The 12,668-nt window shown below is 39.9% G+C and overlaps 1 protein-coding gene across 1 annotated transcript in view; it reads left to right on the forward strand.

Annotated features, from left to right (window-relative positions):
* RIC8B (RIC8 guanine nucleotide exchange factor B) overlaps positions 1–12,440 on the forward strand; it is a 33,887-nt gene extending 21,447 nt beyond the window's left edge. The window contains exons 7-10 of the mRNA XM_032221608.1: positions 106–250; positions 1,715–1,859; positions 3,683–3,802; positions 11,398–12,440. Coding sequence (XP_032077499.1) covers positions 106–250; positions 1,715–1,859; positions 3,683–3,802; positions 11,398–11,509 — 522 coding nt within the window. The 3' untranslated portion in view covers positions 11,510–12,440. The remainder of the gene's footprint in view (positions 1–105; positions 251–1,714; positions 1,860–3,682; positions 3,803–11,397) is intronic.
* The last annotated feature ends 228 nt before the right edge of the window (positions 12,441–12,668 follow it).

The following is a 12,668-nucleotide window of genomic DNA, read 5'->3' on the forward strand; positions in this document are numbered from 1 at the left end:
GCCAGAAAAAAACAACGTGGAATTATTTTGAGGAATTCAAGGGAATAAGTGTGACAATACCTTGCGTTGGGATTAATTCCTCTTCATATCTTTCTCTGTCTTTAGGTGCTGCCTCCTTTGAGAGATGTTTCTAATCGTCCTGAAGTGGGCACAACGCTGAGAAACAAATTAGTGCGTCTAATGACGCACGTTGATCTGGGAGTGAAGCAAATTGCTGCAGAATTCCTTTTTGTTCTTTGCAAAGAGAGAGGTACAAAGGTTTTTACTAGAGCATAAGGGTGGTTGTAGCATATGTGCAAATACAGAGTCCTCCGTTAATGACCATAATTGGAACTGGGAACTCTGTCACTAAGCAACGCAAGCGTAAAGAAAAGAAAAAAAATCACATGACCATTCCGACTTACAACAGCAGTTCTAGTTGCAACAATTAAGCCTAGCTCCAACCCGTTTCCTTTGCTTGTTGGAAACTGGATCGCAAATGGTGATCATGTGACCGGGGGACTCTGCAACCAGTGTAATTGTGTACCAGTTGCCAAGCAGCTGAATCATGATTGCAGGAACATTGTGATGGCTGCAATTTCAAGGATCAGCTATACGTCTCCTCATAACTTCAAGTAGTTTCTGAACAAGTGTACACTAAATGAGGACCAGCTATAATCATTTGCTGAGCTGGTTACTTGTTACCAAATATATATATTTTTAAATTAAATCTAGAAGTATTGGAAGATGTATTTTACAAATGTGACAGTCAACAACAATTTATAAAATGCACACAGGCATTTTACTTTTTATGGAAACTAGTCTATTGTTTCTCTCTCTAGAAATATCTTAAGGTAAAGGTTCCCCTTGCACATATGTGCTAATCATTCTCAACTCTAGGGGGCGGTGCTCATTTCCATTTCAAAGCCAAAGAGCCAGCGCTGTCCAAAGACATCTGGTCATGTGGCCGGCGTGACTCAATGCCAAAGGCACAGAGAGCGCTGTTACCTTCCTACCAAAGTGGTCCCTATTTTTCTACTTGTATTTTTTACGTGCTTTCGAACTGCTAAATTGGCAGAACCTGGGACAAGCAACGGGAGCTCACTCCGTTGCACGGCACTAGGGATTCGAACCGCCAAACTGCCGACCCTTCTGATAGACAAGCTCAGCATCTTAGCCCACTGAGCCACTGCACCTCTAGAAATATCTTAGGCCAGATTAATCTGAAGACAAATAGTAGTTATTAAATTTAGCCTTGGCCTTTTCTCAGCCATAAAGTCTTAACTAGTGAGTACAGGTTATAAAGTCCCATGCAGAAACCTTTCTTTTAAACTGACCTGTTAGAACCCCAATCCTAAAATATGAATACAGCTTTCAATAAGTGTATGCATTCTGCTTTATTAACTTCGTCTCCTGCTGTTTGGAAAGTCCTCCTCTTGCTTAACCAAACATAAGTTGAAGAACTCTTCCGATTTGCCACTCAGTTACTTTGGTTGAAGTGACTCCACACTGTTATGTGATCCTTACAGAAATGCATATATGTACGTATGTACGTACATACGTATGTACGTACGTATGTATGTATGTATGCATGTGTCTCCATTGGATTTAATGCCCAAAGAGGGATTTTCTGAAATTCCAATCCAAACATGAAAAGGAAAGATTAATTAATCTTATTCTATCTTCAAGTCACAGTTTGATCCTTTCCAATAAATTGCTTCCTCTTTCTTTGCAGTTGACAGCTTGTTGAAGTACACTGGGTATGGCAATGCAGCAGGCCTACTTGCAGCCAGGGGCCTCTTAGCTGGAGGAAGAGGAGAAACGTGGTACTCAGATGATGAAGATACAGACACGGAGGAATATAAGTCTGCAAAGCCAAAGTACAGCATGGTTTGAATTCTGTCTTCCTTCCCTTTATGTAGGATGATGTCTTTCAAACTTGGCAACTTTAGGATGTGTGAACTTCTGCTCTAAAAATTTCCCAGCCAGTATATCTTAAAGTTGCCAAGTTTCAAAAACACTGAGCTATATCATTTCTGTTCCCACCCCACCCCATTCTGTGTTTGTCAGAGAACTGGCTGCTGACTTTTGGAACTGGGTCTCCTTACATCAGAGGTGGGTTCCTACCAGTTCGGACTGGTTTGGCCGAGTAGGTAGTAACTCGGCCTGCCACACACCCCAAACACCCCCGAGCCTATGGCACCGCCATCTTGTTTTTTGCTTCTGCGTGCAATTTTTTAGTACTATGCATGTGCATGTAGCACGCATCAAGTGTGCAGCATGTCCCTGAGCAAACCAGCAGTAGCAGCAGCCAGAACCCACCCCTGCTTTATACAGGTAGTAAAAGAAAGACTAGGAGTGACATGACAGCAGTGTCCCAATATCTAATGGGCTGCCACAAAGAAGAGGGGGGCAACCTATTCTCCAAAGCACCTGAAGGCAAGACAAAAGCAATGGATGGAAACTAATCAAGGAGAGAAGCAACCTAGAATTAAGGGGAAATTTCCTAACTGTGAGGACAATTAATCAGTGTAACAATTTGCTTCCAGAAGTTGTGTGTGCTCCAATACTGGAGGTTTTGAAAAAGAGATTGGACAATCATTTGTCTGAAATGGTATAAGGTTTCCTGTTTGAGCAGGGGGTTGGACTAGAAGACCACCAAGGTCCCTTCCAACTCTGGTAACAGCAATTATTGGTACTGGAATTTATGTTGCTAAGTAATCTGCTCATAAAGTAACCACATTGCTCAACAACAGCTTTCCTGACAGTTCTCATTGCCATTATTAGACGAATCCTACCGATCATTAGGTCTGGACACATCCCAATCCAAGTCATTCACACCTAGTTCCTTCCAAACCCCAAGCTTCCTCTGCCTCCTCTTCAGCTCCTCCACCTGCCCCTCCATCTTTGACCTTTTGGCTGCCAACCTGCTGCGGCTGCCAGTTGCCCCTACCACCCAACCTTGTCCATTGCTCCTCCACCGCACCACATGTCCCTACTGTAGCAGTCAGGGCCTTCTTTCATGCTACTTTCTTTTGTGCTAGGGCAGCTGGGACTTCTCTCATGCTCCATCCAAGGGCTCCACCCGCCAGCCAGAACGCTGTTTACACCTTGCTCAGGGTCTTCTTTTGCAAAACTGGTGCATGAAAAAAGACCCCGACTGTGCCAGCACAAAAGAAGAACACAGCTAGAGGAGTTCTTCTTTCACACTGGTGCAGCCAAAGCCGCCTTTCACACATCGGGCTTCTTTTGTGGAAAAAAAGGCCCTGGCTGGGACATGAATGGAGGCCCTGGACAGGGTACTAGAGATGTCCTGCTGCCCCAGTGCAACAGGCACATTTGTTCATGTGACACTGGGGGCCAGCAACAGCCAGAAATTTGAGGGCCAGTCATAAATCCATGTATCACCTTCATAATTTTGAACAGTCGCTGAAAGAATGGATGTTAAGCGAAGTCTACTTATATAAGTAATGGGTTGTAACTAACTTTGAGCAGAATCAGTTTGAGATGTGAAGGTTGAGAGAAGTCATAACACTTAAACCGATGTGCAATTTTGAGAACTAAAGGTTCTGGAAGGCAGCTGGGGGCTGTATTTTGTGATAAATTCAGATTTCCAGTTTTAGTTTAAATATTGTGGAATGGTGGAATCATCTTAAAGATTTTTTTTAACTTGTTCTTTTTTCTCTTTTCCCACTTCCCAAAGCATTAACTTAATTACAGGTCATTTAGAAGAGCCAATGCCTAACCCAATGGATGAAATGACCGAGGAACAAAAGGAATACGAAGCAATGAAACTGGTCAATATGTTTGATAAGCTTTCTAGGTATTGTATCTCTTTCCATATTCATTTCTTTATCCTTCATACAATTTAAACATTAAGAATTTTACTATAAGTAATATAATGTATTAGTTACATGTTTGCATCAGTGCAGCTCTTAAAGGATATTCGGTACTCCACTGACCAAGGATCATTTTGTTATAAATTTTGACAGATATGCAAAATCTGATCATTGGCCATGATTGAATAAATGTAAAAATATATCCAGTAAGTACATTAAGAGTTTTGCAAATTGTGGTCATGTGTACCTATCCCACAAAATGAAATTCAGGGGCAAGAAAAGTAAGGTTTTACATTTAGGCAAGAAGAATCAAATGCACAGGTATAGAAGAGATGACATCTGGCTCAACAGCACGATGTAGGAGTTCTAGCGCATAGCCAGTTAAGTATGAGCCAGCAGTGTGCTGCAGCTGCCAGAAAAACCAATGCAGCCCTAGGCTGAATCAACAAAAGCATAGTATTAAGGTCACGTGAAATATTAGTACTTTTATATACTCTCTTGGTAAGACCACACTTGGAATACTGCATTCAGTTCTGGTCACCACGATATAAAAAAGATGTTGAGACTCTAGAAAGAGTGCAGAGAAGAGCAACCAAAATGATTAGGGGTCAAGCGGCTTAAACATGATGAATGGTTGTAGGAACTGAGTATGTGCCACCTAATAAAGAAAAGGACTTGGGGCAATTGTGGGATTCAGCCGATTCGCACCAGTTCAGGCGAACTGGTTGTTAAATTACCCAGGGTAATATTTACAAGTAAAACAGATTACCTTTTGTTACATCCAAACACCACCGAATCAAATTATATCATGGGATGGAGTAAGTATTCCTAAACACCTAGAGTCCTTTCTAAAATGTGAGGCACATTGATGTGTAAGGAGAGAGTATTGCAAATATTTCCTAATAAAAACACTATGATTCCTTCCAGATTATTAATTCTGTTAAGATGTTTAGTTGGACTGCTATATTTCATAGATCCAGGAATGATTTACCGTATTTTTCAGAGTATAAGACACACCTTAGTTTTTGGGAAGGAAAATAGGGGGGAGGGAATTCTGTCTACCAGGTATTCATCTGGCTAGTGTCCTTAGTCTGGTCATCTTCAGCACATAAGTTTGCTGGTTTTGAGTGTGTGCATGCGCACGCTTTTTATCCCTGGTTGGGGATAAAAAATAGCTTCTAAAGCGCAGCTGATCGTTGGCAAGAGAAGCAATGAGAAAAGCAGGCAAAGCAGGGAAGATCGCTTCACTCGCTAGTGCCTCATTAGGGCTTAAAAACAGCTTCCAAAGCCCAGCTGATCATCGGAGAGATAAGCAATGAGAAAAGCAAGCAAAGCACGGAAGATTACATCACTCGTTAGCGCCTCATTAGGGCTGGAAAAAAGCTTCAAAAAAGCTACATTCGGAGTATAAGATGCACCCAAATTTCAGCCTCTTTTATGGGGGGAAAGTGTGTCTTATACTAAAAAAAAACCACAGTAATTCTGGTTATGCATAGATGGACAACATTTAGTTCCTAACTACTCTGCACAATTCAAGATTTAAATTCATCAGAAATGAAATAAGTCAGCTGAAATTCATTCTAGTTTTAGTTATTTCACATTTTGAGGATGGGATAGCCAAATAAGATTAATCCCAAGCAACATATTTTTTATGCATACTGCAGCTAAGAGTCTTTCACTCTTTCCCAGCTCCCAAATCCAGACACTTCGGTCCCTTCCTCCTATGTTCTTTGGAATCACTTTTCTTTCTCATTCTTTTGTATGTGGTTCATGTTCTGTCTCTCAGGCTGTATCTTCCCTGCAGTGCTGAAGATTTGAATTTTATCCCATTCTCTGTTTTTGTGATCAGCAATTTAAACCTATCCAAGATCATGTGTATATTGGCCGTAGGGAATATAAATTTGTAGCATGCAACTTTTATCTGGTCCTTTCTTGTTTTTGCTATATCTTTCTCATAGTTATTTTTACTGTAATTAAACAACAGGTAATGCACCCCCAGTGTATAATTCACATCGCAAGCTAGTCATTGGTTCTAAAATTGTTTTCAATACTATAGAGACTTATAGACAAAGAGAAACCAGTTTGAGAATAAAGATGAGAAAATAAGCCCGTTTCAACTTGTAAAAGAAGGATGGGACAATGATAGAATTCAAAATTTAGCTTAGCTAGGAGGTGGGTTGGAATATTCCTTTTAAGTAGTTCCTCCTCCAATTTTTTAAATGCAAATAATAATAATTGGGCCAATGGCAGATTTGGAATTTTTAGAACATGCCATTGGCAACTTTACAAATGAATTGTCATAGAACTCACAAAACAGTTAAGAGAAAGCAAGCTGGATAAAAAGATCTCCATATTCTTCTAATCTTGGTAATGATTCCGATTTTTTTGATATTTTTCCTGGACTGAGGTCCCAGTCCTAACAAAGCATTGGATTGCAACCATCTACAATTTTTGGGACTCTATGAATTATTTATAGAAGTGCTTCAATTCCAGTAGAAGACATGCATGCAGATTTGGGAAGGTTCTCAAAATGGCTGCACCAAAGCTTTATCACAATACTTCTGTGAGTGTTGTTAAAGCATGATTCCAAATGATGCACACATTATTTCATTTTCTAGGAATATCTCTTAATGCTCATGTAGGGCCCAGAGACATCCTTGGAAATAAAAGATAATGCCAGAAGCTGGCTATGTTTTGCAGCTTGGTAGCAACCCATTTGTTTATCTTAAGATTCTTTTAAAAAGTCAAAATCAAGTTGGGGCATTGATCCTTGTAGGCATCAAAAAAGTATCTTTGGGTATACTGGAACACACTGGAGACCTAGGCATTGAGTTGGATAACTGGTTCTATTGACTTTTCTTGGCAGATTCAATCATTTTAGGCAGAGGTGGGTTCCTACCAGTTCGGCTGGGTTTGGCTGAGAAGGTAGGAACCCATGGCCCTGAACTGGTTATATCGTCCATCTTGTTTTTTGCTTCTGCGCATGTGCAGAAGCCTTTTTTACCTACTGTGCATGTATGCATAGCACGCATCAATCATGCACAAAGCCTGTCCCTGAGTAATCAGCAGTTGAAGAAACCGGAACCCACCCCTGATTTTAGGTGAGCCATGCTGCTGCTATAAAGTGTTAAAAAGAAACACAACCTTAGATGACAATTGGTTTTTAAAACCAAGCATTCCAGAGTATATCTCTGTGAACATGAATATTTCTAAATATTTGGCACCACATTTCTACTCTTCTCTTAGCAATATTTCATTCAAATGCTCTGTGATTTAGACATTTCAACAAATTCAGGAGAGATCTCGTTGTACTTCAAGACACAGCTCAAGATGTTTTTAAAATGATGTGATCTTTGATACCGTTTTCTGATTAGAAGTGTAATAGCGATCAGCTAAATCTTAATTTCATACCAGTTTCCATCTAGCATAAAATGAATGTTGTGGTGTGCATGCAGCTCTTTGTCTACTTTGTGTGTTTGGAAGTTTTCAGTGTTAATTAAAATGCTTTATAAATATTTTCTTGCTATTATAAACTGGCGGCATGGCTATGAATTCATTGAGTAATTATGATGCCACGGTGCTTTTTCCAAGCCAACCCTGTATTAATAGTAGGAATCCTTTTGCTGATGAAACAGTCCCCAATTATCATAGTTTGGGTTTTGTTGTACATCGACAAGAAATCAGTAAAACAAGGATGTAACCCAAACCAGCCTAAGTAGCAGCCTTGCTCATTAAAAATGCAGAATTAATCACAGTGGTGGCTTTAAAAAACAGTGCCTCTGTCAGGTTTTCTCTCCTTTTCTAATTGTGGAACAAAATAGTGTATATAAAAGGGTCAGCACTATTATGCAGCACTCAATTAGAGGTGAATGGATTCCCCAATACACTATTTTATCAAAGGAACAGGCCAATGTTTGCAATACGTTTGCTTTATTACAGGCAACTATCATTAGTTCCGTGTGTTAATACTGGCTGTTGTGCGCAGAGCAGGCGAGGAAGACCCTTGAAAAATAAGGCAGTGGTTTGGGAGTTCACCAACTAAATGGCAAGCAGAAAGCAGAAACAAGCATTATATAGATAAATTTGAAGCGTTAGTGAAAGATTTGGAGGTGAGGAAGAAGAAAGTCTTTGTATTAAACGTTTCATTTTGTCATGTTTGCCAACAAACACACTGAATATATCCTTTTTTATTTGAAAGAAAACGCAGCCTTGGAAGTTATCCAGCCCTAATTACTCAAGTACATTCAAAAGAATATATTTATATACATATGTGTCTGCTTGGAATACGATTCTAGGAGGAATTACTTATTGCAAGTTAAGAAGAATGTTTAGGGCAAGGATGTCAAACTCGCAGCGTCACGGCGTCACGTGATGTATTGTGGCTTTTCCCCCCTTCACTAAAACAGATGGGCGTGGTCAGCGTGTGGCGCATCCGACCCGCAGGCCACAAGTTTGACACCCCTGCTTTAGGGCGATCCTTTTTTTATTGCAGGTAGCCCTCAACTTACAAATTTGTTTAGTAACCATTCAAATTTACAGTGGCACCTTTGCTTGTCTAGTGACCGTTCAAATTTACAGTGGCACCTGTGTGACTGTTTTTCACGCTTATGATTGTTTGCAGCCTCCCTGCGGTCACCTGATCAAAATTCGGACACTTGGCAACTGGTTCACATTCTTGATGGTTGCAGTGTCCTGAGCTCATGTGATCCCTTTTTGCCACCTTCTGACAAAGTCCATAGGGATTCACTTAACAGTCAACTTAATAACTGCAGTGATTCGCTTAACAAATGGGACAAGAAAAGTTGTAAATTGTCTTGCTTTAACAATGGAAATTTTGAGCTCAGTTGTAGTCATAAGTAGAGGATTACACATATTCCTCTGTGGGTGTCTAGAAGAGGCATTGAGAATACAGCTCTCAATTTTTTACCAGCCAACATGCTACCTGGGAATTCTAACAGTTGTAGCCCTAACCCATCTGAATGTGCTGGGTTGGGTTGAATGGCCACAGTGGGGGTGGGGTGGGGGATATTGTGTAAATCACCTGATTTCAGATCTATTTCTGATGAATTAGGGGAATGTCAGTGACGGTTGTGCATAGAGATATTACTCTGCTGTTAGGTTCTAATGCCAGATGAGCTTCCTTAAGATAAGGACGATGGGAAGGATGATACACTGTGATGTCCTTGTTTGTCGATTTATTACATCTGTGAAAATATGGAGAATATTTTTTTTTCAGAAGATCAGAATGTAACTGTCCTGATGGCCTTCGCCATAATCCACAAATATTAAATAAGATTATGAAGAGCTTAAATAAGTCTCTGCTAATACTGTTTGATTGGCTTAATCAATAATTAATCATCTTGATAGGAGGCTGTAGCTTGTGGAGTAGATATAATTGGATTAACGGTGAGAGGCCCCGAGTGCTTTTGAAGAGATTAAAACGGCTGTCAATCGTATAATTAAACAGCTGCACACAAAAGCAACAGTATTTTTTTAAAGGGAGTGGGAAAGAGAGAGAAAAAAATCTGGTTGCCTCTCAGTGAATGCTCTAGTACTTAAGCTCCACTAGAAGCAGGTTTGATAAGACATATCTCTTTTCTTGATTGATTTCTCATTCAGTGAAATTCATATGTATATAGTTGTGATTTTGAACTGGGAGAATTGACTATTCTCTGGCAGGTGGGATTTTGGCAGATTAGGAGTAAGCAAAGGCTGCCTTTTATTTACTCATTTTTTTTAAAAAAAATAACCAACAATGAATCTGTTCTTGGTCTTATTCCATTGGTAATTGATTTCTCTTTTTCAGATAGGCCTTAATTGACTTAGTGCACATGTGCTGTCTGAATGGAGTCTTTATTGATGTTTTTCCTTGCTTCCCCCACTCAGCCAGCACACATTTTTGAGGTAACCCCATTTATCTTCATAGTCCTTGAGGTCTAAATTCCTTCAAAACTTTAAACTGCCTTTTGGCATTATTCCCCTGCCCCTTTTTTTGATAGCATCTACTGGCTCTGAAGATTTTGTTTTTTATACTCCATAAACTCATTTTTTAAATTCTTATTTATAATTCCATTGAATTGCTGAGGTGAGCTAGAAGAAGCAGCTGGCAATTCCATCCTGCACATTTTGTTCTAATAGGTAATCCTCGACTTACAATAGTTCTTTTAGTGACCATTCAAAGTTACAACGGTACTGAAAAAAGTGCCTTGTTACCATTTTTCACAGTTACGACTGTTGCAGTCACATGATCAACATTCAGATGCTTTGCTACTGTTTCTTATTTATAATGGCTGCAATATCCTGGGGTAATGTGATCACATTTTGTAACCTTCTGACAAGCAAAATCCATGGGGAAGCCAGATTCACTTAACAACTGTGTTACTAACTTAACAATTGCAGTGATTCACTTAACCACTGTGGCAAAAAAAAGGTAGTTAAATGGGGCAAAAGTCACTACTGTAAAAGTTACTACTGTAACACGCTCCGTGGCACGACATAACCGCGAACGTCAAAAGCGCGCCGACAACACCGCGGCGCTAAAACCGCGATGTCAAAAGCGCGCCGACAACAGCGCACTGACAAAGCGCGCCGACAGAAGCGCGATTTAACTTAGGGTTAGGGTTAGGGTTAGGGTTAGGTTTAGGGTAGGTTTAGCGTTAGGTTTAGGGTTAGGTTTAGGGTTATTTTTAGGGTTATGTTACAGCGCGCTTCTGTCGGTGCGCTGTTGTCGCGCGGTTTTGACGGTGTGGTTTTGTCACCGCGCTTTAGTCACACGCGCTTTAGTCTACCGCGGTTTTGTGGTGGAACCACACGCTCTACATGGGGCTGCCCTTGAAGAGCATTCGGAGACTCCAGCTTGTCCAGAATGCAGCCGCGCGAGCAATTGTGGGTGTACCTCGGTACACCCACGTTACACCTATCCTCTGCGAGCTGCACTGGCTGCCTGTTGGGCTCCGGACGCGCTTCAAGGTGCTAGTCGTTACTTTTAAAGCCCTACATGGTATTGGACCTGGGTACTTGAGAGACCGCTTCCTGCCAATTACCTCCCTACGACCAATTAGATCACACAGATTAGGCCTCCTCCGAATAACATCTGCTAGCCAATGTCGACTGTCGACTCCTCGGGGGAGGGCCTTCTCTGTGGCTGCTCCGGCCCTCTGAAACGATCTCCCCGTGGAGAGCCAGACCCTCACCACCCGTCTGGCTTTCCGCAAAGCCACTAAGACCTGACTGTTCCGGCAGGCCTGGGGCTGATGAGTTCCCAGACGCACTTGAATTGTTGCAACTGTTGCTGTGTTTTTAACTTGCTTGGTTTTTGTTTTGTTTTCCTGTTTGTATTCCCCTTCACCTCTGCTTGTTAGCCGCCCTGAGTCTCTCGGGAATAGGGCGGCATACAAATGGAATAAACATTTCAAACATTTCAAACTTAGCAACATAAATTTTGGGCTCAACTGTGGTCGTAACATGAGGACTCCCTGTATTTGTATGTATGCATATGTGAATAGACTAATCGTGTTATTTGCCATTTTTAGCTGTATGACAAGACAAAATCTGAATCTTTTTCTTTTCCCTTACGTAGGGACAAAGTTATTACACCCATGGGGGTACGACCAGATGGCACCATGACGCCTTTGGAAGAAATAGTCTCTCAGCATCAAGCCAACGAGCATGAAACTTCAGACTCTGACTAAAATATCAGCTATTTCACATCATTTCACTCTTTTTCCTTTACGTGTGGCATTGTTCATTATCTGAATGTTAAAGCACTGTTGCAACCGTTTTATAAATCGAAATGTTTAAATTATAAATTATGTGGTGTACTTATTAGCATTTCTAAAATACCAGTTTATATAGCAACAAGAAATAACATTTATTAACGTCAAGGTAACTGTGTTTAATATAAGATGAAAAATGTGGTGTAGAATTGAAAAGATTACAATGTTGTTCTTTAGCTTTGAAATCAACCCTATTAAGAGTAATTCATGAAATAGGAAAGTAGAAGGTGTTTTAAAGCCCTTCAAGCATAGCTTCTGTTTTTTTAAAAAAAAACAAATCAGTGTTTTTCACGTAATTATAATAGGTTTGTACTGCTTTTTATGTTTTAAAGGTACTCTATTTCCTTGTTTTGAGGTATGAAATAGAATATCTAGATTTTAAAATTACGTGAAATCTTTAAAATGATGATTAAACTGTCACTTTAAAGAAACAGCTATCTATCAGATGCCTTTGATTTATTATTGGTTGTTTTCTTATTTCTTATTATTTTGCCCTTTATTTTGTCCAATATCTGAGGGATGCTGAATTTTGATGAATCAATGTCTTTTTACCATTAAATTATATAAATGGATTCAGTGTTTTTATACAGTTAAAACTACAGGTTCACACAGATCATTATTTTGTCCTCAAGTCCAGTTCAGAAAACAGTTTTGTTCCCCATATTTGCAGGATAGCTTCTGAAATGGCTAGTTCATAAATTCAGAATGAACCTATATCAATTCTAGTATAGTCTCAACCCCATCACTAGTTATGGGCTTCTTAATAATGGATAGCCATCCTTCAAAAAGTTATATAAAGTTTAAGGCTAGGCAAATACTGTATTAAAAATTCCTTTTGGAAAAAAAATAGATACAATAAAATTTTATAATAGGAGGAAACAAGCAATTTGTCTCGAACTGTGTTAATGTCAGAACAATTTAGCTCTGTAACAAATATGGAAATATATTGCAAGCTCTCAATAAAACTTTATATACAACGTAAGCATATGGTTCTACTGTGTTGTTCCCATATCCTCAAATAGTATCTCATTAGGGAATGGTCATTTTTTTCCCCACACTAAATTTAACCAGGTTG

This window comes from Thamnophis elegans, chromosome 7 (genome assembly GCF_009769535.1).
Source record: "Thamnophis elegans isolate rThaEle1 chromosome 7, rThaEle1.pri, whole genome shotgun sequence".
NCBI classification, from domain to species: domain Eukaryota; kingdom Metazoa; phylum Chordata; class Lepidosauria; order Squamata; family Colubridae; genus Thamnophis; species Thamnophis elegans.